Source organism: Ursus arctos, unplaced genomic scaffold (genome assembly GCF_023065955.2).
Source record: "Ursus arctos isolate Adak ecotype North America unplaced genomic scaffold, UrsArc2.0 scaffold_31, whole genome shotgun sequence".
Classification (NCBI taxonomy): domain Eukaryota; kingdom Metazoa; phylum Chordata; class Mammalia; order Carnivora; family Ursidae; genus Ursus; species Ursus arctos.
Genome location: NW_026622997.1, coordinates 9,791,422 through 9,819,301, shown reverse-complemented (window position 1 = coordinate 9,819,301; position 27,880 = coordinate 9,791,422). Strand labels below are relative to the sequence as shown.

At 42.8% G+C, this 27,880-nt stretch overlaps 1 protein-coding gene and 1 pseudogene across 2 annotated transcripts in view; one reads left to right on the top strand and one right to left on the bottom strand.

Moving 5' to 3' along the window:
- Positions 1–27,880, top strand: part of LYRM4 (LYR motif containing 4) — a 157,929-nt gene that overhangs the window by 33,649 nt on the left and 96,400 nt on the right. For both annotated transcript variants that reach the window (XM_026511431.4, XM_057304898.1), the window contains exon 2: positions 5,824–5,944. In XM_026511431.4, the coding sequence (XP_026367216.1) occupies positions 5,824–5,944 (121 nt within the window). The remainder of the gene's footprint in view (positions 1–5,823; positions 5,945–27,880) is intronic.
- LOC113264529 (E3 SUMO-protein ligase PIAS2-like) lies at positions 12,576–20,995 on the bottom strand (annotated as a pseudogene).

Genomic DNA, 27,880 nt, shown 5'->3' with positions numbered 1-27,880 from the left:
TTTTTTCTTACATATTTCTCATCAACTTGCATAATTTTTCTGTTTCAGATTTGATTTTCCAGTTTGTCCTCCATCCTGGTTTCTATAATACAGCACTAATTTCTGCTTCAGCCATGTACATAATCATTCTCTAGCATTGCAGTCTTTGATGGTGTCTTTTGGCTTTTCTTAGAAGTGGACAAATATAACTCCTATACTATTTATTTTTTCAATTTTCTTTAAAAGTCACCCTAGTGAGAGGGGCATCTGGGTGGCTCAGTTAGTTAAGTGTCTGCCTTCAGTTCAGGTCATGATCTCAGGGTCCTGGGATCAAGCCCCACATCAGGCTCCCTGCTCAGTGGGGAGTCTGCTTCTCCCTCTCCCTCTGCACCCCACCCCCACTTGTGCCCTCTCTCTCTCTCTCTCAAATAAATAAAAACCTTTTTTAAAAAGTCACCCTAGTGAGAAATAATTTACCTACAATAAAACGCATCTATTTTAAGTGTACAATTTCAATGTTTTGACAAATGTAGAGGTCATGAAAACACCACCCCAATCAAACTAAGAACTGTTCCATTGCCCGCCAAAACTCTCCTTTAAATGACTTCTACCTCCTCTTTCATCTCTGTGTAGATTTCCTGTCTAGTCCCTGAGTCCAAAACCTTGTTGCTCTCCACTGTAGCCCTAGCATCGTACTTACGTAATAGGCATTCAGTACATATTTCTTCAGTGAATTCTCAGTGCACGCTTTGTAACCACTACCTCTCAGAGGTGATTTCGATCTTTGTGCTGCAAACCCTTTTCCTTCTATTTCCTTTTCAGTTTCATATTCTTAGTTGTGTTTTCCTTATTGATTATTGGCCTTTTTCCTAAAGATCTTTTTAATATTGCCTCTAGTATTTTGAGAAATTTATTTATTCCTTAACTATTTATTGAGTACAGTCTCTGAGCCAGTCACTTTATATCCAGTGGTAAACAAGAAAGATAAAAGTCCCTGTTGTGTGGGGCTTATATTCTAGTGGGTACTTAAATTCATAAGAAGGAAGCTTTCTGATCTGTCCCTCACCCTGTTATCCACCCAGAGTACTAATGACCTTCAAATGGTCCTTGACCTTTCTCTCTCTTGTTGTTAGTATCCATTTTATTGTATATCATCTATGCCATAATTCCAAGGCTATTGCATTAGTGTGAGAGGTAAGAGCCTGAACCAAGATTAGGGCTGAAGGTTTGGAGAAGTGGAAGGTGATTCAGAAGAGATGTAAAAGGTTGAAACAATGAAATATTGTTCTTGATTGAATATAAGGAGTTAAGGGAAAGGAGGGAATTTAGGATGAATCCCCAAATGTCTGACTTAGGTAGTTAGCTGTATGAAAAGGAAAATCTGGCCACTGGGGCCAGGGAAGAAAGAGGATGGTAACCAGTTTGAAAGTGTACAGTACAAGAAGCTGTAAGAGGTATAGGGGTGTCTTATGTTGGCAAGTCCAAAAGACAATCGGGTTACATGGATTTGGGACTCAGAAAGCAGGCATGGACTAGAGAAAGACTTTGTAGCTGAATGCACTGAGTGCCATTTGGATATTAAGCCTTGATGAGTCTTGAGACTTAACATCAAGAAGTCAGCAGACAACAATGTCATGGAGGCATACAATGTGATTTCGTTAGGTAGCTTGGCCTCAAAGATGTGTAAGGGTTAACCGATGACCCGTAAGCAGTAGTAGGATCCCAGAACACACTGCACTCTCCTCTCAATCCCATAGAATCTGGAGGCGTGGCAAAATTAAGCAGCTTTCTCTTCATGGTTATAAAGGAAGCACTGTCTTCAGAGGCAAGACACATTTGAGTTAAGGCAAGTAGATGGAGCACATGTCCTACCAAGCAATTGAAAGAGTTTGTCCCAGAGAGGCTAAAAGAAGGGTCAGGTGGTTTTGTTATTGAGATACTTGGGGTTGGGGAAAGAAAGAAAAAGCACGGACGTTTTTACAGGATGAATAAGCAGAGAAACCAGACTGTGGGGTGGGGTGGTGATGAAGGATGACACAAATGAGGGGTATTATATCAGCTTGTCTCCCAAATGCACCTTTTGAATGCTACAACCAGTGTGAGCCTCCAAATGCTGTGCTTATTAGGGCCTGCATTGGAAGGGAAGAAAGTAAAGCAAGACCTCGGGCACTACAGAGCTTTCATTACTGTCTGCTGTTGATTTTGCCGCTGGGAAATTATAATACGTGGAAGAATCTCATAAAGGAGTTTGATCCGTCAGTGGTGAAAGAATAGTCAGTAGAGCCTGTGTACACTCGGAGGTCTCATGGCAGACCAAAGGGCAAAGGCCAGGGTAGAGAAGAAAAGCCAAATGGAAATCTGCACAAAGAAGCATGAAGAAACTGGGCAAAGCTTCAGGAGGGTAGAAGGAGCGGTGACTGTATGAGCAGCATAGCCTTGCTGTTTCTGTGCATGTGGTCTGCTTTCTCGAGTTGGTGGCTCTTGCTATTGTGTTGCCTTTGATTTGTTAATTTTTCATGCCTTATTTCAGACAGCATCTGACTCATTCTAGGATCATCCTGAGGCAAGGCATTTTGTGCGGCAGCTGCACATTTTCATGGCAGCCTCTGCACATTTTTCTTTGAAATGTTCTTACTCAGTGATAGGGTCAAGAGGCCAATAGCCAGAATGTGTTCAAGGATAAATGGTTTCCCTTGTAGTGGCAGAAAAAATGCAAAGGATAAAAGCCAGGCGGGAGCAGAACAGAAACAATTGGTGGTTAGCCCTCTCCTACGAAATTTGAAGGTTCGGGCAGATTTGTGATTACCTTCACAAAGTTATGATCATTTGAAATAATCCATACAACTGGGGCATCTGGGTGGCTCTGTCAGTTAAGCATCCAGCTCTTGACTTCAGCTCAGGTCGTGATCTCAAGGTGGTGAGATCAAGCCCTGCGACAGGCTCCACGCTGGGCTTGGAGCCTGCTTAAGATCCTCTCCCTCTGCCCCTCCCCCCCTTAAAATTTAAAAATCTATTTAATAAAAAAGAAATAATTCATACAACTGAAAAATTGTTCTTGCAGTAGTAATTACTTGTATGGTTCTGAGCCACTGCAGTGACCTCTCCTGGGGCAAAGGAAAAAAACGTGTGTTTTAGACGCTGTAGGAGGAGGAGGAACAAGAAAAAGAAGAAATAGCCATCATCACATCATTCACGTTAGAGGTGCCTTCATATTTGGAACGACAACTTCTGATTGCTTTAGACACATTTAATTCAAACATCTGGAACTTTGTTCCATTAGGTGTGGACTTTGGAGATCTGGGGAGACAACAAGAATACACAGCTGACTATGTAAAAGACTGGACCTTCAGTTCAGTTGATAGAAATCGTTGAGTGCCATAAGTTATTTTCTGATTTCCTTAAACTTTAGAAAAACTTCAGACTTCATGTTCCAAGCCATACTTCTTTTTTTGCTAGCTATTCTGGGCTAGTCACTGGCTTCTAGAAAAAGGAATTCAGTAACGACTTCTATTGACCATTTCATTTTTCCAGAAAGCCCATGCAGTGTCCTGAGTGAAGAACTAAAACAATGGATGACTCCCTGGGGGAAATTCCTGTTCTAAAACCAGGTCTACATGTGGAACAGAATACTAGAATTAAATTACAGTGTCCCCTCTGCTCCCATCAGCACCAACAAAGAAACTGTCTTGAATATGTGGGTGTGAAGAAGGACAGTGATACTGTGTTATGTTATACTATGCAAGAAACTACCCCAGAAATTGCTTTTAGCTTTCCTGGCTACTGTCTAAAATCTTGTTAGATTAGCAGCTCTACAGGAAGAGGATATCTGATAGAGCCTACTAGTAAAACTCCTTTCCAAGCCTTCATAATGAAGGAGCCGCTGTCGTTACATAGTGTCTGCTAGTTTAGGGATTCCGTTTCCGGTCGTGGTTACCCCAAGATTGATCCTGAGCACCCAGGAGCACCTCTGCAAGTACTCCCACTGGTTCACCAAGAGAGGGTTCAGATGAACGTCTCTCCAGTGGCTTACGTCCTCAAAGTGTCTGCCTTTCTTCATCACAATTCTTAACGGCACAAGATTTCATTTTACTTTTGCTTTTATTTTTTTTTAAGATTTTTATTTATTTATTCGACAGAGATAGAGACAGCCAGCGAGAGAGGGAACACAAACAGGGGGAGTGGGAGAGGAAGAAGCAGGCTCATAGCTGAGGAGCCTGATGTGGGGTTCGATCCCATAACGCCGGGATCATGCCCTGAGCCGAAGGCAGACGCCTAACCGCTGTGCCACCCAGGCGCCCCTACTTTTGCTTTTAAACACAAAGGGACACGCCATTTGGATTTTTAATTTAAAATTTCTTTTTACTGTAAGAAACTTGACCTAAAACAAAAGTAGTCTTCTCTAAAACAAGTTTTCCCAGTAAATTATATCCATTTCCCCAAACATACTCCCAACTCCCAAAGAAATTATATTCCCCTTCTTTCATCTCTTTGCCTCTTCGTGCAGATGTTTTTAACAGTTTCACATGGATTCTTTAGCCGGTGTTTAAAGTTAAAAGCAGGGCCATCTGAGATCATAAGAAGACTGGAGAAAATGGTGTCTGCTGTGACTGACTTGGACTCCTCCTCCTTCGTCTCTTGTCTTCAGTCTTGCATACATGGGGAGGGCATGGAGTAAGGCCATGACTGTCTGCATAGGGGGTACATCAGGTTAAGGACCCTTGATTGTCCAGACAATCTGCCCTCTGTCCACACACCATGTGTGACCCTGAGGATGCGGGATGAAGGTGAGGCTGTGATGTGAGGAAAGAGGAGCCCTAATGCATTAAGGTATTAAGAAGAGTTTTCATTGATTGGGTTATATGATAAAGCTGAATCCTCCAGCGGCCCTGAGAGGTAGGTGGTATTATGCCCATTTGACAGATGAGGAAACATGGGCTTATGTTAAGAATCTTGCCAAAGTTCACAAAAACAGTGGGACCTTGGAGCAAAGCCAAGCTTGTCTGATTTGAAAGCTATGCTCTTGAGCTGCTGTCCTGTGCTGCATGCAGTGTATATTGGTGGGGAGAGGGTGTTTGTATGTGCGTATGTATGCAATTTAAAGATGGAGGAAAGCAGGGGGGCCTGGATGGCTCTGTCGGTTAAGCATCCGATTCTTGGTTTCGGCCCAGGGCATGATCTCATGGGTTGTAGGACGAGCCCCAAGTCCAGCTCCCCAATCAGTGGGGGATCTGCTTGAAGATTCTCTCCTCCTGCCCCTCCCCCTACTCGTACACGCGTGGGCCCTCTCTCTCTCTCTCTTTTGCATATAAATTAAAAAAAAAGAAAAAAGATGGAGGAAGGCATTTTGGTGTAATCTCCACTCTCGACTGTGATAGGATTCTCACCTGTTATATTCCAAAAGAGGAATGAACTGTTGAAAGATGGGACAAGACTGGAGAGCTGACCCGAGTCGGGCATAGATCACTGTCTTAGTGCATGAATATGCGGTGCATCATTTCACCTCTTTTAATTCTTGCTTCGTCTCAGTACATTAAAGGTTCAATTATCCGCGTTAGTGGAGAGAACGCAGACGTGAATAACTGAAGAACCGGGAATCTAAGGAGCAGTTCAGTAGCAGTTTGCCATTTATATGTGAATTGTTTGTGCTAGATTTATTTCCCTAATCTGTTTGCTTAGTCATCCCAGAATAGTAATAGATGGGCCTGTCCCAAGAGCAAAGATCTAAGTGGATTATCCACAGGGGAATACAGACAGTTAATTCGTAAGGAAAGGCTTTTGATTTCATTTAAAAGCACAGCTTCAGACTGCTGACACTTTTTCTTTTTTTCTCCTGAATTCATTTAGAACTTACGCTGTCAGGAGGATAAGAGATGCCTTCAGAGAAAATAAGAATGTAAAGGATCCTGTAGAAATTCAAGCCCTAGTGAATAAAGCCAAAAGAGACCTTGAAATAATTCGTCGACAGGTAAGATGGTTCGATGATGTACTGTCTTTCATTAAGAGCTGTAAACTTTGACATATCCCGCTTAATTGGCCATCACTGCTTTTGGTGTTTATGGTTTATACCACAGGGTCATGAAACTGTTCCTTTTACTCATATAAACACAAAGATGACCTATTACATTACTGAACTCAAGGAGAACGTAAAGGAAAATACCAGCTTTCCACAATCTCGGGGAATGCCTCCTTCTGGGATGCTGCATTCTCATCGTTCACTAAAGGCTGAGAAACTTTTTTAAAACTATTGTCCCTCTGTAAGATATATTTACACATTTATGCATTGACATATGTCAAAGAACATAAATATAGTCTACTCTTCCTAGTATTTTAAAATCATAATTCAAGGTGATGTTGCCCCTTCCTTGGAGACACGATTATTGGTGGGGAACGTGAATTTTGTTGCCACGTGGAAGGTGTATCTGCAGGTGCAAATGGTGTAAACACAGCTGCATAGCTCCTGACCCCATAACGGACCCTGGAAGGTGTTTTTGTCTTTATCTTGTAGAAGTGCCAGGGATCACCTTGATTGGTGCTTGTTTTTCTCTTTCTCCTGAGGTGGCCTGGAACATCTGCAGCAGTGTGGTCTCCTGGGTAGTGTGATATGTCCCTCTTTCTGCAAAATTAATTAGAGAGTCAGAGGCCAAGTGGCCTGCTCTCAGTTGCTTTTCTCACCCTCTAAAAAAATCATCCTTTTCACTACTTTTCTTTGATTTAGCAACAATCACCCCATAAGCCTGCTTCCATCCGTCTCTCTTACTTGCAGTAAATTTGTTTATAAAGTATGGAAGGGAAATCCCTTACCATTTCCCTCAGTTCTGCCTAGTGTTTTCGGAAAGGGCTTGTTTAGCATCATCAGGAGATACCCCAGCTCGGCTGACAGTATATCATCTCATACTATATGACATATGTATGCATATATACATGTATGTATGTATACATACATCCCTTACCCTTCTTCATGCTTGACTCTAAACGATTCAAAAAGAGAAGCAATATTAAATACTGTAGTTTTCTCTTTATGTCACATTCAGAAGTCTTCCAATGTAATGAAACAATCCCTTCTAGAATAACTTTTTGGATTCTGATAACCCTTCTTGAGTTCTCCAGTTATCTAGCAACAGAATAACTGCCACATTCAGACAAGCCTAGGAAATGATCTTTAAGGAAGGCCATGAAAAGATAATAGGATAGTCAGAAAAAGAAACCGATCTGTGTATTTGCGTGTACTTTGATCGTGACAGGTAAATGAGTTGTCATTTTGAAAACTCTAGGACGATGGCATTTTCCAGGCATCAGTGGTTGAATTTTATGGGATCCTTTAGCACTGGAACTTGGAAAAAAACAAGCAGCCTGAGTCCTTATTTCGCATAAACTCAGATTCAATTCTTTGGCACTTTCTGATGTAGATGTTGGCAAGCGTCTCCCAGACAGACTGGCTTTATCCTTTAGCATAAAGTTGCACAGAGTAGAAACTGCTTAGAAAAGGTGCCTGTGAGTACTCTGTGCCACCATTTCTTCTGTTATGTAATTGTCTGTGTCACCTCCACGTTTGAAATGCTAAAACCACCCTTTCAAGAACAAAAAGATTAGACATCCCCAGTGAATCCATACTCCAAACTGCCTCAAATGCTGCCCCCTCTGGACCTGTAGGGGCCAGGGCGCCCTCCCCAGGACAGCCTGGCAAGAGCACCTTCCTTGCCTGTGGGGAACAGGTGTGCCTACTTGCAGGCCTAGGGCCGTTCGCCAGGAGAGCAGCAGATGATGTTAGCCCTGCTCGGGAAGGTTCTGACAAATGAAAGCATTCACTCTAGCCAATTACAGGTCAACAACTGGGAAGTTGCTGTTCACTTCCCTTTCTTGTTAAGACTTCCTGAATCCAGGTGTAACACTTACGTAGGTAGCTTAGGAGATGTTGGCGACTTCTCGAGCTGCCTTGCTCTATGCTGGTATGAGCTGACCTTGACCTAAAGGCCTGAGATAAAGCAGTGTCTGTATTTTCTTCACACTGGCTGCTCTCATAGCCTCTAACGTGCCTCCCTGATATCCCCCGCCTGAATGATCTATCCTTCATGTACTGCCAGAGTGATCTTTTCTTAAAAGGAAAATTAGAGCAGGTTATACCCCTGCTCGAAACCCTCCAGAGGCTTCATAGCACCATGGCAATAAAATCTGAAGTCCTTAAGAAATCCTCAAAGGCTCTCCATTGCTCATGTCTCCCTCACACTTTCAGATGCCTTCTTGATGTCCCTCATACACCCCCAGCTTGTTCCCATCGCAGAGGCTTTGTACCCGCTGCCTGGAATACTCTCTCCCCAGACCTTCCAGTCACTCGATTCCCTTTTTCCCTTCAGACTTCTATTCTGATTTCACCTTCTCGCAGAGGGCTGTCCTGATCACGCTGTCTAAAATAGCCTTCCTTTTGTCACTCTATCCCGTACCCTGCTTTGGTTTTCTTTACGGCCTTTATCAGTCCTGAAAATAACATCACGTATCGCCTTGTCTGTTTTCTTCTCCTCCATGAGGATGGGGATCTCCCCTGTCATGGTCACCAGTGCCTGACTGGCCAGAGCATGGGCTCTGGGGCCGGCCTGCCTGTGTTCACATCCTGACTCAGGCTACTAACAATCTTGAGCCAGATATTTAGCCTCTTGGTGCCTAATATAAAATGCAGATGAGAACAGGCCCAACTTCATGGGTTATGGTGAGCATCAAATGAATTAATACATGTGAAGCCCTTAGAAGGATGCTGGCACATAGTAAATACTTGCTGTTATTATTATCAGGAGGATCTAGAAAAGCCCCACCTACAGTGGGCTCTTAATAATCCTCTGTGGACTAAAGGAATATATGAAGATATATTTGGCCCCTGGGATCATATATCTCAGGCAGGGGGTCTGTGCCACCAAAATCATGGTATTTTGCTGGCCACCCAGAACCTCTCCTCAAAGAGAATGAACCATGAAGGGAAAGCGGAAACCTAGTGAGGCCCTGAGCCTCTAATCTAATGAGACATAACCAGAATGAGCTGTAATAGCCTTCCCATCAGATCCCGCTTCCTCTTGCATACTTGGACCCAAAGACCATCCACCCAGATACACACTGATCTCAGTACCACTCTTCCATGGATGAGAAAGCCATCTTTGCAGCTGCCAGATATGCACATCTGTAAAGGCAGTGCTCAGAGTGGAACCCTCCACCTGACTTTCTCCTCTCTCAACACTGTTTACCTCTTCCCTGCCTTCTAGTCCATCTTTAAAGTGGATCTTGCTCTCTATGCATGTGTCTTCATTCCCTTCAATCAGCTAGGATGCTGATAATACAACTGTGCACATGGTAAGATTGTGAGGTTTTAAAGAAGTCTCTGAGCAAGGATTTTCTTCTGGCTTCTTTTGGGTAGAGAAATCAAGGTGCAAGCCGGATGCCTTGTCCCTGGTCACATGGCCAGATCTGAGCTTCAGGCAGACTCAGAAGTTCAAGGACATAAGCTCCTGAGTCAGTAGAAACTGAAGGATAAAGATATTCTTAAGTCATTCCCCAATTTTGTACCCAAGATATGTAAGGACCACACTAGCTCAGCCTCTCGTCAGAAGTCATTCTTCCTTCATATCCTTAGTGCGCAGGGAGATTTCATCTTCGTTGCGGCAACCCTGAAGGGTTCCACTTAGCATTAGTATTTCCCATTGGCCTTTCACACTACTCCTAAGGATTACTCTGATTTCAGGAAGTAACATGGCAGACCATTTTTCCTCCATTATGGACAAATCAGACTCCTTTTGCTCACTCTCCATAATTATGGCCCATTCAATAGAAGCCTGGCATACACATGTTCTTTCTTTGACATTCTTAGACCAACTCTCCCCTGAAAATTGTAATCCAGTCTGTCAGTCTCTAATCTCTTTCCAGCTACATCATCTCATCTCATATCCCACCTTTTTCTGAATTCCTATTATGTCCATATAAAATGGTTCTGCAAAGACAGATTGACCCTGGAAACTTGTATGAGTATTTCCTTTCTGCTGAAAGCAAGTTCTGGACCAGTCCCCACTAAGCCTAGCTTCCCTGTCTGCTTCCCAAGTGGGATCAAAAAGTTGGAGAAGCCTGGGCCACCTGGGTGGCTCAGTCGGTTAAGCATCTGCCTTCAGCTAGGGTCATGATCCCAAGGTCCTGGGATGGCACCCCACATCAGGCTCCCTGCTCAGCAGGGAGTCTGCTTCTGCGTCTCCACCCACTTGTACTCTCTCTGGATCTCTCAAATAAATAATATCTTTTTTTTTTTAAGATTTTGTTTATTTATTCGACAGAGATAGAGACAGCCAGCGAGAGAGGGAACACAAGCAGGGGGAGTGGGAGAGGAAGAAGCAGGCTCATAGCGGAGGAGCCTGATGTGGGGCTCGATCCCACAACGCCGGGACCACGCCCTGAGCTGAAGGCAGACGCCCAACCGCTGTACCACCCAGGCGCCCCTCAAATAAATAATATCTTAAAAAAAAAAAAAAAAAAAAAAAACGTTGGAGAGGCCTTTTGTGTATGTGCCAGATGGTGCCAGAAAGGATGAACAGAAGCTGGGCTGTGTATAGGGTTGGGCAAACAGCTCTCACACAATCTGGGCAGCAAAGAAGTACCTAAGTACTTTCTACGTCAGACGGTAAACAAGTCCCCTTGGGTGTTTCATATCAGAAAGAAGAGCAAGAAGGTCAACCATGCTTTCATCTTGGTTCTTTCTTCCAATTTGCTGTTCTGAAGATACTCCTTGTGATTCCTGTTTATAAGGCATGAATTAGAATAGCTCTCAGGTAATCACCCACACTCATTATAGTTTGTCATGCCCCTTTGGATTTTAAACAACCAGAGCCTGCTTTATGTGGTCTCACTACTTCTGTGTTCTATACCCTTGCAACTCGAGGTGACCTCTAAAGACCCACACCATTGCCGTCACCAAGGAGCCCTCTCTCCCTGCATAGTTCACAGAGGTTTTGTGTTCTTCAAAGTGAGAGTATTTTCCAAGCGTTTTGAAGTAGAGTGGTCACCTTTGTTACATACCTAGCTAAATAGCCCCATGTCTGTGAGAGAAGAAATGGAAGAAGCAGCAGAGGGCAGGAGACTCTGGCTGCCCTGGGGAGGCATTGCCAGAGCCATCTTTCGTTACTTTGACTATGCCAATTAAGATTGTGACTTTAGGAATACTCAGTTACAGCCTAAATGTGTAGCAGCTTTTTCTAGAAACCTGGTGAGCTCACGTAATGTGCAGAGTTTGGGTTTATTTCCAGCTATGTGATGCTCTCCGTGTTCATCAGAGTGCATCCTATGAAGGCCGCGCTGCTGTCCTGGGTTCTCAGGTAGCAGCACTCCTGGGTAACAGAAGGGGGGTGTGTGTGCCTGTGTGTGTGTGCGTGCACACACGCTTGTGCTCACATGTGTTATGGACCCTTTCCTTACACAGTTAACTGGGTAAAACCACAGTCTCTAGGAGAGGAATAGCTATTCCCTATTGAAACGTTCCCAACCACCAGCTTAAGTAGGCTAGCAGATTTAGCACTAAATTTCCATCCAAGCAATGTTCAGTTCTCCTACCAAACATTGGGTTGTACATGTACTGAAGTAAGGAAGGCATCCCACAAAACGAGGTTCACGTGTGACTTCAGTATTTGGGTGAGGATGCTTGACGCTGTAGTATGGGATTGTACATGCTGGGTAACAGCAAGGTTTTGGAGTCGCACTAGTCTTGCCAGCAGCTTTTCAGTGATGATGATTTTATACCACGTAGGTCATTCTTAAGCCAGTGTGGGTGTTTTTGGTGTTTTGTGAGTTTTGTTTTGTTTTCTTGTGGGTTTATTTTATTTTATTTTTTGCTGGGGGTGGAATTAAGGGTTTTCTTTGTTTTGCTTTGTTTTGTTTTTAACAAACAACTTCTTTGCATATATTTTTTCCTTTACATCAGGTGAAACAAAAGTTGCTATCATTTTAGAATCACTGATTACATCTTTTTTTAATTAGGAAAAAAAATCTTTACCTGAATATTTATGTAACTTCATTGCTGTTTATAACAACAAAAAAGTTTTAAACTGATTTGTCGAATCCATCTAGTAACATCTGAGATTAAAATCCATCTGTCAAGAAGATACAGTTATGGCTGAATGTATTTGGTGTTCAGAGTACAGCACGAATGAGAAAAATCCTTGCATGTCATTTGGTTCTTGGTGCAGTCCTCGGTGTTCATCTCTCGGAAAGCAAAAGAATCCATTTGATGTTTCAGTAAATATCAAAGTAGTTGTTTTCAAAAAAACAGCTTCCACAGAGAAAAACCCAAGAAAGAGCAGTTTCAGTGAATGATTCCTAGAATCAGGTGAGTCCTCCTTTAATCCGAAGAGGAGACGGTGTCAGGAATGATGCTTCCACTGCTGGTGATGACCCTTGTGCCACTCTGCTGCTGGATGAGCTAACATGTGGACTGCTTTCATGGGGGCTGGCGGTGGTGACAGACATTCTCTTGCTGTCAAGGGTGAGGTGAGACTATCCAAAACCACAAGAGGACAGTACTAGGGATCAAGTGGAGTAAGTGGAAGAAAATCCGAACCTGGCAGAGCTGATCATGAGCTTTATGTTGGCCTGTGTTGGAATGGTCTGAACATTCCAGCTCGTGAAGGTGAACAGCAGCAGGATCCACCGAGGTCACACTGGGTACCCATACAAAAGACGGCTGACACTCCTTTGGTTAGGCTGCTTTGTGTTTCTGACATCAAGGGGCATTTTCTATTGACAGGAGGGTCTTCCTCTTCCTGGGAAGAGCTTTCTAGTGTTAGGTCAATAACATCTACTTTCTTCTTGCCTCATTGGCTAACGTCCCTGAAGAAGGCTTATGAAGACACTTGAAATGCTTATTTTTGTACGTGATTGCTGGATACTTTCATAGTTTCTTTCTTCTGTCTCATTGGACACCAAGAATCATCTTCTTGGAATGTGATCTCATACACATCATAACAGTCATTGAGAATTTCCGTAAAAAGCCCATCTAAAATTAGACTTTTCATGGGCAACTTTTTTGTCACAGGACAAATCCAGGCGGGCTTCTCATTCATTTGCAGATAAAGGGCAGCATCAAAACACTATGGATGTGTATAAGTCACTGCATGGCATGAGATTGTCGGCCTCATTTTTCTTAAAGGGCACATCAAGGATACCTAAAGGAATTTCATTATCAGGAACTGCAGTAAGTTTTTCTTTAATTAGTTTTCTGGAATGATCAAGTTTTCTAATACCTCTCATTTTTAGTCTCTGTAATTACATGGCTGATGTGAGCTTTTATACAAGATACACAGACATGGAGTAATTCTTTCCAATTTCTAATGCCCAGGAAATGGAAATCTGATTTGGCACAGCTGAAGATAACCCAACTAAAGATGTATTTATGTTCAATCCCATTTTTAGGTGGTAATTCATAGCCAGGCAAAGGAAATGGCTTCCCATTTACTTTTATACATAGACTGTTAGGACAGTTTTGTTCTTGAGAGCAACTTGTGTCTGCCAGGCAAAGTCCCAGCTGAACTTGGACTATATAATCTGTCCTACCACCTGGGGAAAAAAAAAAAAATCCATGGACATACATCTCTCTCTAACTTGTTAAGGTGTCAGAACAAAAATAAAAACTTCTCTTGAAATTGTTGACTATTGCTTTCAGCTAAAATCGTGGGCTTGATGAGAACATCAGGGACATCATAAAAGGGCAAATTTTTAAACTGCCCATCAAGGATGGACAAGAGGAATTGGGGGAGATGGCTGCTGCATCTCAAACATGGGCTGACTATCTTGAAGCGAAAGAACCAACAGGAGAGGAGTCAGGAGTGAGTTGTCCCTGAGGTGGAAGGGAACCAGTGGCTTCCGGCCATGGCCAAGTCAGGTTCTTCAGGAGATGAGCTACCATCCAAATTAAAACCGATGAGCGGTGCCTGGGTGGCTCAGTGGTTTGAGTTTCAGACTCTTGGCTTTGGCTGGGACCATGATCTCAAGGTTGTGGGATCAGAACCCCACTATGGCTCCCTGCTCAGCAATGAGTCTGCTTCTCTTTGCCCTCTGTCCCCTCCGTGCACGTGTGCATACTCTCTCTTCCTCAAATAAATAAATCTTTAAAAAACAAGCAAATTGAAACTAATGATTTGATTATGAATAAACCAGAAAGCCCTTCAAGAGTCCATGGGTATCCAGTGATAACACCAAATGCAGGTGGATGCAGAGGAACTAGATCACTGCGTAGGTTGCTGGTAGGGAAGGAAAATGGTACACCACTCCTGAGCTCCTGGAAATCTGAAGGCACTGCCCCCACAGCACCCCACCCACCGCCAGCCATGACACCTCCAGCACTGTCCTTTGCTGGGCACCGCTACAGCCGCCACGCCTGCCATCCTCAGGCACCTCGCCCCACCACGTGATTGATACGGAAGCCCCACCCCACCACGTGACTGGCAGAGGCGCCTGGCCCACCACAGGTGCCCCAGCCACCAAGCTAGGCTTTTTTTTAATAATGAAACGGTTCAAATAATGGATGTATCAGATTCAGGGTTATGAAACTGTGGTTGTGAGCAATTAAGAACAGACTCCATGCAGCCATTTAAAATACTAGGAAAGGGGTTGATTGTATTTTGTAAACCTGACTGTGAGTATTTTCAGTGTTTCTTGGCTTACACTTAATTACTTTATTCGTAGGTCACTAAAAGCAAAGTAGTTCGACCAGTTTATTGGCATTTTGGATGGTGATAGATGAGAGTCTCTGAAACCATTTTTTTTTTACTTTTGTTTGCTATTTTATGGTTTAGTCTTTAAATGGCCATTCAAGAGAAATGTCCACCAGTAACTTTTTTAGTGTGCCGATTGTGCAATGAGAAGCTCGTGAACGATGTCTGTCTTCTCTCACTGCCAGTCACTGCAACATACATTCCAGTGCCCTAAATAATGGGCAAAACTTGAATTAAAAGTGATATCTTACCCATGGTTCTCATCCTTTAGAGCAGCCTGTGAAAAGATAGGATGGTTTTAGATCCTTTGGAGGAAAAGTAATAGCACCCAGTGTATCTCTCTTTGTGTATACTTTTGGCATGAGTACCATTTTGATAGTTTGGGGGAATCTCTAAAATTTATATGGCAGTTGTTTTGATGGAGTAAAGAAAAATCAACTCCTACAGTATGGGCATTGAAAATATATGAAAAGAATGATACAGCATTCATAATAGCAAGAGGTGGAAGCAACGCAAATTCCCACCAGTGGATCGCAGATAAACAAAATGTCGTATATACGTGCAATGGAATATTAGTCAGCTTTTAAAAGGAAGCAGCTTCTGACACATGCTACAGCATGGATGCACCTCCAGGACATTGTGCAAATGAAATAAGCTGGTCACAAAAGGGCAGATGGCAGGGGTGGTTGCCAGAAGCCGAAGGAAGCTGGGTGCCTGGAGTTATTGCTGAATGGGTACAGAGTTGCAGTTTTCAGGTTGAAAGGATTCTTAAGATCTGTTTCGCAACATGTGAATGTACTTAGCAGTGCTGAACTATACACTTAAAAATGGTTAAGATGGTTAATTTTAAGGGGCTTTTTTTCCATAATAAAAAGTATCTGCCCCCGCCCCCCAAAAAAGAATTATAGCTGGTCATCCATTTTTCCCTTAATTGGGAAAAATAAAATTAAATGCTTTAGACATTGGTATTTAATGTGGGAAACTTAAATCATTTGAAGCTTGAACAACTGGATTTATATCTGTGAACCTTCAGTTTCTTATCTATAAAATCAAAGGAATATACCATGATTTCTAAGGCTACTTCCAGTTCTAAAATCTCCTGGTTTAACTTTCACATAAATATCTGTCACCTTCTTTATTTGCAGAAACCTACCTGATAACATTTTTTTAGTAAACTACTCTATGCTCAGCTTTGCTTGACCAATTTTTACTAAGATCTTAACTCAACAGAGTTTAGGCTATAGATAAGCAAAGTTGTAAGCCAGCTTTGTATTTATACCATCATAAATTTCAGAAACTTCTCTTGGTCTATCCTTTCTGCTACAAGAAAAGTCAGGAAATTGAATCATTTTATTAATGTTGCTAACACTTCTGCTGTTGGCCTTCCTTTCTGATAGAAGATACGTCACTGGTACTAGAGCATATCCTCTGAGCAACACATTTTCTTTCAAAGAAAATTAAATAGCAATTCAAGAGCAATAATACGTTAACTTGATAGGCAAGAAAAAGATTAAAGTGCCTTCCTCAAGCCCCACCTTAATGTTAATACTAGTTTCTTCTTGATTTGACTTCTCCCTGCTCCCTGGCTGGCTTCTCAGCTGCATGAAACACGATCCGTTAGATAAATCAAATGTCACTATATATTTTGTAATTCCATGCCCACAGTTTCTTTCCCTAGATATTTGTCAAGCACCTACTTTATGCCATCTAATTATGAATTGACTTTATAAGCTCTTTGGAGGCAGAGTTGAGATTGGAATTTTGAAGTCCGTCAGAACCTTGTAGATGGTCTTTCTCATTTTGACTCGGGAGACAGACCTTTCCTCTTCATTCTAGATCACACCTATTTGTTCATTTAATAGAACAGAAATGTATGGACTCTAATAGGGTGCCCCAGCAATACTTTCCCCTCTGCCTATATAGATCAACTAAGATTTGATCAAAAGATCAATCTACATATTTAAAAACTAATAAAGCAGTCAGAAGCAAAGGAGATTTAAGCACTCTGTCTTGGACTTCAATAGAAATCCTCAGGAAATCAACATGAATTTATATACAGTGACCAGAATTGCCCCCTGAGTGAACCCTGGATCTTTTGGATATCTGAATTCTTTCAATATGAATGAAAGATTCCCCAAACCCCTGTCAAATGAGAAGGCTTGATTACTTTTATAGCTTGGCCAATGTATGACATTCATATTTTTTCAGTCTGTTCAATATATAGTTTCTCTGCAGCTATAAAGAGACCTCTTCATACAAGAATTTAAACTAATTTCCTCCCTCCCTGCATTTTCTAGAAATTCCAGTAAATCCTTGAATCTGGGGATTTACTGTTCCCACTGTTGGCATTCCTATAAAAGACATGCCTCTCCATTGGAGATTGTGCGTTAAATTTGCTTGACTCCTCCAGGGCTGACATGTACAAAACAAAATTCCATTTTCTTTCTAGAAGAAGCCTCTCCCACCTTTGCATTTTTCGTATACAATGAAGTTCTTTTTCATGTTTGCATATGCAGAAGAGCTCATGAGGAAGGTAGCAGTAATGCTATTTATAGAAAGCTTTGCATGGGATTTCATTTGGGAACTTTATTATCCTTCTCCCATCCAGCCTACTAGAGCTTTTCACTCTTGAATTCCTTGAAGAACCATTTTTGTTGCTGAAGCATCTAAAGTTGAAGTAGATACCATCAGCTCTGGTTCAGAAAGTACATTGATCTCATAGCAAGAGGTGGAAGTTGTAGTGTCAGCTCTGGTAGGACCATACTGTGTGATCTTGGGGTCATTGTTTATTTGCCTGATATACCACATGTGTAGAGAGATGATTTTATTGGGGAATATTGATGAAAGTGATGCTGGTAGTGGTGGTGGTGGTGATGATGATGATGATGACGACGTATGTTTGCTGTCAGTGTTGGCTCACTGTGTCCTCTTTATGCACTGACACTGCAAAGCACTTTGAACATGTCGTCTTGGTTTCTAACAGCAGCCTTGTGAGAAAAACACTGTTTTCCTCATGTGTTAGATGAGGAAATTCAAACTTTGCATGTTAGAATAACTCCCCAAAGACACACAATTAGGAGAATGGTGGGCCCACATCTATTCTCACTTTTTCGCCCAGTCTTAGAAGAGATATCAAACTGTGGGTGGTCCGATCTTAACGGGGGTAAACAGAAGAAGGCAAGATGTAGGTTTCCTTTTCTAATTGCTCATTTAGAATTCGTATTAGAAGGTAACAGCTTACCTTCTGTAGACTCATGAATAGTTTATCCCTAGGAGCCGATCTCCTTTAGCGTCTTTCAAAAAACTCTCTCTCTGTCTGCCTTCAAAAGAAAAAAAAAAAAAAATACAGAAACCACAGTCTGAAAATGTTAAAGTTCAGCCACCTTATTTAAGAAGTGTTTGCTCAGAATTTCCCCATGGATCTGAAGGTTTCAGCTCCAATTGTGCTTTTCCTGACAAGCTATCACTGAAGTGCCCTTCACTGGAAACCTTTTGATGCCTTGCTGCTTGGCTTGTCCTTTCAAGTAATCAAAGTTAATTTCAGTCTTCTTATGCAGAAGATCTTCTAAGATGACAAAGGAACAGTGTCCCACCTTCTGGGCAGGTCAGTGGAAAGGGCTCGCCCCATTTATGTTTACTTGTGTTTCTGTACCACGTCCCCTGAGGTGGCAGGGAGCCAGATCTCGCGCGCCCAGGGTGAGTGTGAGAACATACACTCGTTTCCTGAGCACTGGATAGCTGCAGTTGGGTTTTTTCAAACTTGATGTGTTTCATCTGTATACATATATAGGATAGATTCATTGGTGCTGTTGGAAAGATACCTCCTAATTATACATCTATGAGTCCAAAACACTGTTGTTGTCTTATGCAGAGACCTAATAGGAGTGGTAGCCATGAGAAGAGAAGAGGTTTGGAGCCAGATATACTGCAAATGAAATCCTAACCCTTTTTCAGTAGCTCTCTGGCCTTGGTCATGTTCTTTCATTTCTTTTAAAATGTGATCATCATTCAATTTTTCTACTCTAGGCAAAGAAATACCATTCTGAAGTTAATGTTAGTTTTGTACTTGCTCTGTTTTTGAAATACCAAAGCCAAACGTTGTGTCAGAAATTTTCTCTCTTGGGGCGCCTGGGTAGCGCAGTCATTAAACGTCTGCCTTCAGTTCAGGGAGTGATCCCAGCATCCTGGGATCGAGCCCCACATCAGGCTCCTCCACTGGGAGCCTGCTTCTTCCTCTCCCACTCCCCCTGCCTGTGTTCCCTCTCTCCCTGGCTATCTCTCTCTCTGTCAAATAAATAAATAAAATCTTTAAAAAAAAGAAAAAGGTTATTCTTGCTAGGTTAATCACTATAAGGTTACTATTTCCCCCCTTATAATTAATAAGTAATTTGTGGGGAGATACTCTTGAGTGTGTTTAAATTCTGGTTCTCATCCAGCTTTTGTTGCTAAAACACTAGTTTTAATATTCGTTGATGCTTCTTGACTGAATCAGTGATTACTAAGACTTACAAAATGATGATTTTCTAACTGTGCCATGCCTTCTACATTTATTTGTTGTAACAGAGAGTGTTCCCTCCTCCCCATCTTATTTTATTTTATTAATTTGTTAGTATGGACTCATAGGTCTTATTTTATTCCAGAAATAAAATATCTGTATCTATCCTTATTTTGTTACCATCTTTATTTTGATGCTTAAATTGTCTCAGATTTGGTCAGAGGAGGCTCCCTTCAGTCTGGCTCCTCTGTCCTTTTGACATTTTTACTTTAAAAAAAAAAAAATGAAAGAAATTTTCTCTCTTCCCCAATGTGGTAATTAAGGCTGTCATGTCATGAAATGTCCATTATAAATAATCACAAGGATCTAAAAATTCTCTTAAGATGTGCCGCTATAATAATCTTGGTTTTATTCAGTTAATGCCAGTGTTCAATTAAGTCAGTATTTTAAATATTTTCCTTTTCCTCAAACATTTCCACTTCATATGGCCTAAATTCGTCTCTTCCGCCCACCCATCCTGACTCCACAATGCAGTGAAAACAGCCCAACCCAGAGGCCACATGGAATTCCCCCTCAGTCTGTCAGAAATTAGCAGTAGCATCACCACTAAGCCCATGACCCTTTAGGCCTCACCTGTAAAAAGTAAGGACTGGGGTGCACTGGTTTCCCGGATCTCTAGGAGCACAAGAATTTGTGAATGAATCTGCTATATTGAATAAACCTGAGTTTAACTGCCTTGTTGAGATCGGCCTTGGGGTTTCTTTCAACAGGTTATTCCATCTCACTAGTAGGTGAGTGCATTCCAGAACTGTCTACACAGAGATGGACACGCCTTTGAACAGGCGTGAGTGGTGGGGGGCCCAGGAGCCCGCAGCCCTGGGGCTCGGGAGGGGGCTGCTCCGTGACACTCCGAGGTCTCCCTCACACCGGACGTTTTCCGATTCGGAAAATAATGGTAATGATTGTTAGGTCCCAGAAACACACCGGGAATGTTGGATTTTGACCAAGGGTGAGATATGTCACTGACCTCCTCTGTTTACTGAATTGACTTTAAAAAGAAAACCGAGCTGCCCTCAGCTCACAGACAGCGTGTTTTGTTGAGCGTGGGGGAGTAACCGGGTTATGTAATGCGAGTTATGTAATGTTCGTTCTTGGTGGCCAGCCTCAGCAGCAGGGCCGATTCAAGAAAACCCTTTGGCTATACTTTGTAAAAGCTTTTAATACCCAACGATGGCGGGACGGTTACCCGAATCCTGGTGACATCACAGGGCCTATGAACCGTGCACAGAAGCTGTCCTTCCAGACAGCTGGCCGATTGTAAATACCTCACTAACTCAAGAGGTTTTCTTCACTGGGCCTCGACAGGACTCTAGGAAGGAGTGGGATGGGGTGGGAGAGAACGGTAAAAAGAACAAAACCAAATGTGCCTCTTGCTCTGAGTTCTGAGCATTGCCACACTTCATGTTTTGTTTTGTTTTTTCAGTTACTCCCATATTTTTGAAAGTTTGCAGACATCTATGTAGCTATCCATGTTTTTCATAATACTGAGTATTTTTCTCACTGAAATGTGTTTTAGAACTGATTCCGTTTTTCCCTACAAGACACGGACCACTCTTTCCTCTGCTGGGCAGTTCAGAGATATTAGGAAGACGGCTGCCATGCAGAGCCGGTCCCCCGGACAGTCCTGCTTTATGTCCTGCCTGCGCAGCACGGCCATTGCTTCACGACTGGAAGCAACTGAGTCTCTCTCCAGCCAGATGGCAGGCTCCTTGAGGACTGGGCCTGCTGTGTCCATTGGACCAGCACAGCACAAGATACACGTACACGCCCAGCAAACACCTTTCTGCGTTCACTGGCTTCCCACGGGAAGGCCTTGAAGGCCCTTCCGAACCTCCTTTCTTGCCTGCCAAAATCTTGTCCACCAGGCCACCAAAGCACTGCAGTGTGACTCTAGAGCATTAATTACATGGCATTGCCGTGCTGTGTCCACAAGGCATGTCTGCCTTAGCCTCTGACCTTCCAGAGAGGCAGGGCTGTCTTCTTGTTCACCGTGGTACTCTCGGTGCCTTGTAGATACAGTGAGCCCTCCATTAATCCTTCACAGAGTCACGATAGCTTGGTAGGAAGACACAGAAGATAAACTGAAACTCAGAAGGACTGGTTCGAGCCGAGGCTGTGTCCCCACTCAGGGCAAGAAGAGCAGACTTGGCCTTTCTGACCAGAAGTCTTTCTAGCATCTTTGTGAATGCAAAAGGAGATAACGTGCACTAACACCGTCTAACATCAGCAAAGCCACTCACCAGTGAGTAGGGTTAACAACCTTCAGTACCCAGCGCTTGGCCCTCAAACTGAATATCCTGCTTTGCCTGAGGATGTGGCTACCTCCTGGGTACCAGAAAGGAGGCCAGAAACTCCTTCTGGAAATTAGTGTATTGGTTCTGCCGGAAGAAGCTGAAAACAAAAGCTGATCTGGTGAGGTGAATACCAACAGTAGGAAACATGGCTGTTAAACTCGGTTCCAATTTTCCTACCCAGCTAGGAGGCATGAGGGCACGGGACCAGGGAGTCAGGAATGGCTTCAAATCCTGGTCATCACTTTCTAGCTTTCTGAATTTAGGAAAATGACTTCCTGTGGAACTACTTCTCGTATTCTCACCTTGTTGGGACATCAGAAGACAGAGAAATGTGTCCGTAAAGCAAACACCACAGCACCTGGCCCGTGGTGAACATTCAGTAAGTCAAAGATGGTTGCAGCCTTGTCCGTGTGACAGCTTGTTTTTCTCCATACTAATTTTAAAATCTCAAGTGCTGAAATGACGGAGCTGTGTCACAGTTTGGTTTCAGATCTCTAAATGTGCAGAAAGGGAGCCGCCGCCGGTCCCTCTCTCAGGCGGCTCTGTTCTCCGGTCTCCTCCATGGCGACTCCAGAGGCTCTTGCTAATCTGTAGGCTCTTGGCATATGGTACTTGTTGTAATATAGGCCCGACTTTCCAAAATGCTCTTCAGTGGTTTCAGTGAAGCTGCGAAGACTAGATTCCAAGTGACAGTTTCTGTATGAAATATTTATCACATGCTGATAAAAGCATATCCACCGAGTGGAACTGGGAGGGCAAAAGGGAAATGCAGTCCACATATTCTTACTTTCTTATTTTAGATGTTCCCATCACATTGCAAACTGCCAGGCAATGAAATGAAGGAAAGGCTACAGGAAAATAAAAAGAGCAGGTAGGGCCAGTTGATGTTTGGAAGTGAAAACTGGGGGTGCCTTAATTTGAATAAATAAAGGTGTTCTCAAATTCAGAAGAAGGGAAGGCAGAACCAGGAGCCCTTAATGGGCCTAGCGGGAAGAGCACACTATTCAGGTAGAAAGATCTGGTTCCACCATTGTCTTTTCATCCACATTCATACACAGAGAACAGTGCCTGATCAACAAGGTGTGTCTTTGCAGAGCTTGGGGGACATTTTCCTTAGATTTCTGTAATGTTCGTCTCAGACAATCCATATTTATTCCTATGAATTATTGAGTGTCCACTGAAATGAGCTACCAGAGTAGGGTCTGAGAGGGCTAAGAATAGTCAGTATTTGAGGAGCTTGTTTTGTGGTGACAGATGAATGACAGACCTCACGTTGGAACACATGCCTTCGTAGCAGCAGACAACTCATGAGAGTTGCATGTGTGGTTTCTTCATCTAATAGGGGTTTTGATCCTTGTCTCCTTGAGGGCAAGAACTGTGTGTATCCCTATACTTAACCACAGTGCCTTACTGATAATGTTTAGAAAATCTTGCTGAATGAATTATATGCTTTGGGGCACCTGGGTGGCTCAGTCGGTTAAGTGTCTGACTCTTGATTTCGTCTCAGGTCATGATCTCAGGATCCTGGGATCAAGCCCCATGTCAGGCTTCACACTGTGCATGGGGCCTTCTTAAGATTCTCTCTCTCTTCCTTTGCCCCTCCCCTTCTTGCTCGCTCACTCTCTCTCTCAAAAAAAAAAAAAATATATATATATATGTGTATATATATATATATGCTTTAATTCTAAAGGACTAAATTATATGTGCTTAAATATCTTAGTAGTGGCTCAGTGTCATTCACTGTATTTATGGAATAACCTTTATCAACAAAGTAAAAAGCCTTTACCTGAGCTAACAAAGTTTTAATCCATAAACCATAACCTTTTAGAACTGTAACCAATTATAATAGCTCTTTGACATAGAAAGCAGTCCTGACATACATACAAACTTATGACATTCCATTCATATTTTGGGGGGAGGATTGGGGGAAATAAAAGAGAGTAGGGGTTACCAAAGCTGCTTTGGAGAGACCTGTTAAAACAAGTCATTCTTTTCCAAATATCTGCATGAAAAAGACTGGTGAGTTGGTCTGCATGCCTCTTCCATTGCCTACATCTTCCTTTGGTACCCTCTTGGCATGGCATAAGGTTCATGTTCCTTCTGTGTATATGTGAGAAGATTGGAAGCTGGGAAATCAGCCTGTCCATGATAGGTGGGGAATCAGAGGCAAGGCCAAGGAACCAAATGCTGCATAATGAGCCGGGCTCCCCTTTGCCTCTCTGGTCAGTTCTCCAAAGCTTTCTGGAATACAGGTGTTATAAACACAAAGGTCCTCAATACATTATGACATACTCACCTTTACCCTTTGGGAGAGCTCTTTTCACGTGAACTCACACATGCCCAGAAACATAGGAAGGTCAAAAGCAGTCATGTTCTTGCCAGGATTCTTTGTTTAAACAAATCCATTATGAAAATTCAGCTTTCCGGGGTACCTGAGTGGCTCAGTCTGTTAAGCATCCGACTCTTGGTTTGGGCCCAGGTCAGGGTCTCAGGGTCGTGGGATGGAGCCCCGTGTCCAGCTCTGTGCTCAGCAGGGAATCTGCTTGAGGATGTTCTCCCTTTGCCCCTCCCCCTGCTCAAGTACTCTCACTCACTGTGTCTAAGTAAATGAATAAATAAATCTTTTTTTAAAAAAGAGAGAAAACTTAGATTACCAAGAAAATGTAACTAAAGGTTGACTGAACATTTACAAAAATTATTCTGATTATGGTTATTCAATGACTACAGAGACTACAGGGGTTAACGTTTTTATCTCTTCCTCTGTGCTACCTGCTGTGGGCGTGGATCATTTCATTTACAGCTACTCTGCAGCATGTCCTCATTTTACAGGTGAGGAAACCAAGGCACAGAGAGAGGGGTTAAGGAGAGGGAGACTCCTTAGCCGTAGTGGTTGAAGGCAGGATTTGAGCTGAGGTCTCTGATCACCATCCCTTGTTGCCTGATAGTAGGGTCTTTCGCTGCATTGTAGTAAAGTGAATTTTATAAAAATTTGATTTAGATATACTTCTGTAGCCTTGAAAACCCCTTTTTTTTAAATGACACAACTTTTTTTTAAGATTTTATTTATTTATTTAACAGAGAGCACAAGCAGGCGGACTGGCAGGCAGAGACAGAGGGAGAAGCAGGCTCCCTGCTGAACAGAGCCCCATGTAGGGCTTGATCCCAGGACCCTGGGATCATGACCTGAGCTGAAGGCAGACGCTTTACCGACTGAGCCACCTAGGCGCCCCTGAAAACCCCTTTCAACTAAAAGCCAGTGGGTGCTCAAAATCGAGGCGTGGGTCTCTGGGGAAGGTGCCCACAGCACTGTGACTCTTGGATCTCCATGCCCTGGTCCTTGGTGCACACAGAATGAGGTGCAGTGACCCCGAGCCCTCAGAGCTCTTCAAACCTTATTGCTGGCGGGATCTGAAAGATTGATCGTTCCCTCTGGAGGCAGCAAGCATTAGCTCAGAGGGTGAGCCGAGGCCTGACCCAGAGCTGAGCAGAAGGCAAAGAAGGGAATTAAGTCTGACCAGTGAAATGACTCATTCAAAGAAAAGGGATAGTTTGTGGCATGAGCAGATTAAACTTCCTCCCCACCCCCCACCCCCCCAGCTAAGGGCCATTTGAGGCTTTGGTATATTTCCAGGCCATTTCAGGGATCTAAAGCTTTTGTCTCATCAAGAAGAAGGGCATATGCCTGTCCATGCACTTGTGCACACACGAGGGACCTTTTAGGTATTCATTACCAAGGTGTGCCAGGTTGCCTGTAGCCCTTCAGTGATAGTAGAAGGAAACTAAATGAAGACTAGCACATTCTGTATCAAATACCCGTGTTACTCACCCCAAATACTTGCAACCATACACAAGTGAAGTTTTCCATTATCTAAGCACTTTGTAATGTTTGTAAAGAAAAACTATAATCAATCTCAAAACAACCATACATTTCCCCAAGAAGAAGAAAGTTTTCATCTTTTGTGCCTGTATGTTGCAGTGTACATATGATTTCAACTCAGCTTTATATTTTGTATTTTATACTACTGGGGTAACCAAAGGCTACCTGGTCTTCAGTGGGATCTTCAAAGACAGGACTTTGCACTTCCTGCTCATGGTTTTCAGCTTGATTGTACATTAGAACCACGTGGTTGTTTTCACAAATCCCTAGGACCAGGCCACTCCAGGCCAATGGAGTTAGAGACTCTGAGGGTAGGACTCAGGTGTCAAAAGTATTAAAACTCCACAGGTGATTTCAACATGCAACCAAGGTTGAGAAACAGGAGTTGATACTGAGCCCCTGCACAGGTCCCCCCAAACCTGTCACCCCTCACAGAGTGCCTGTTCTCCAGAAGGCCAGCAGGTTGTCTTTGATTTTTGTAACTACTGATCTCTGGATCTCTCTAAATTAACCTTTTCCCCGGGCATCATTTTTGTTCTGTTGCACTTTTACAGAGATTCAGACACTAAGTTCTCTTACATATTGAACAACGAAACTCTCTCATTACAACTGGAAATCTTATTACGGCTGGAATTCCCACAGTGTGCGTACTCCTGATGAAGCTCTTTGGGGTTCGGCTGATAGCGCAAGACAATATTCTTAACAACCAAGTAGAATAACACGGCTTAATGTCAAAAGAATGGCATAGACGTCTTCTCAGGAATGCAGTCTTCATCTCAGGGAGAAGGTATTTAACACTCTTTGGGGGATATTTTTTAGTGCAACTGAGGGTTTGCTGCTCATATAAACTGTAGCTCATCCATCCTGCATTTCTGCTTGTCGCATAAACCCTGGCGATAAGAACATCTGCGGAGTCTTGTATCTTGATAGCAGCCATATTCCAAGGGCAGGTAAAATTATTCAGGAAGTCATGCACCTTCTCTCCTTTCAGGAGGAATAGATGGGAAGAATAGAAGATTAATAGAGCTATAGACCAAGAAACATACTTGTAAGATTTGCTCAGCCTTTCAGGATAGTTGATAGGACTGTGCTCCTTAGTTTGGTCTTTTTTGAAACTCCACGGCCCTCAGATGCACAAGTTGTCCTCAGCATCTCCTCTCAGATAGATAACCATGGGAACAGCAAGGAGACCAGTGGAAGCATAACAGGGCAGCAGCTTTTGGGAGCCAGCCCAGTGACAAATGCTAATGTACCAGGCCAAATGTTCTAGCACTCAAAGGAACTGGATTACCAGGGCTTAAATTGGGGTGGATTGGCCTGTTGGTACACCAAATTTTTCTCAGGCTGTTGTCTGGAAATTTCCTAGTCTGATTTTTCTCAACTCCAGAACCAATCAAGATTCAGCCCGTTGATGAAACTTTCTGATGAGATCTGGCAGTTCAATCTGTTCTTCCCTAGTATAGGCCAATATTGTGTAGATTTCACTAAATCATGTTCCTTAACTTGCTAAAACATTCAGTGTATGCCTTTTTTCTTTAAATAACAGCTTTATTGACACACACACACTCTCTCTCTCTCTTAAATAAATAAATATTTTGTAAAAGGGGGGAGGGCACGTAGGTGGCTCAGTCAGTGAAGCATCCAACTTTTGATTTTGGTTCAGGTCATGATCGCGGCCTCTGAGATCCAGCCCCTCCTCAGGCTTCACGATCAATAGGGAGTCTGCTTGAGATTCTCTCTCTCCCTCTCTCTCTCTGCCCCTCCCCCTGCACGCTCGCTCTCTGTCTCTCCCCTTCTCCCTCTGTTCCTCCCCCCACCACATGAGTTCACACTCTCTCTCAAATAAATCTTTAAAAAAAATAACTTTATTGAGACATAATTCATTTATCATAAAATTCACCCATTTAAGCTCTACAATTCAATGGCTTTTAGTATATTCACAGAGTTGTGTGACCATCACCACAATCATTTTAGAATGTTTTCATCGTTCCAAAAAGAAACGCCATACACATCATCAGTAACCCCATTTCTCCCCAACCCACTCTCCCCCAGCACTTGGAAACCACCAATCTCCTTTATGTCTCTATAGATTTACCTACTGTGGACATTCATATAAATGGAATTTATTTTTGTGACTGACTTCTTTCCTTTAACATAGTGTTGGCAAGGTTCATCCATTCATAGTATGTATTGATACTTCATTCCTTTTTAATAGAATTGTATGACTACATCACATTTTATCTATCCATTCATCAGTTGATGAACATTTGGCCATTTCCACTTTTTTTGCTATTATCAATGATGCTGCTATCAATCCTAGTGTACAAGTTTTAGTGTAGACATTTGTTTTCATTTCTCTTGGGTATATACCTAGGAGTGGAATTGCTGGGTCACATAGTAACTTTAACTTTCTGAAGATTGCCAGCCTGTTTTCCAAAGTAAGTGCTCC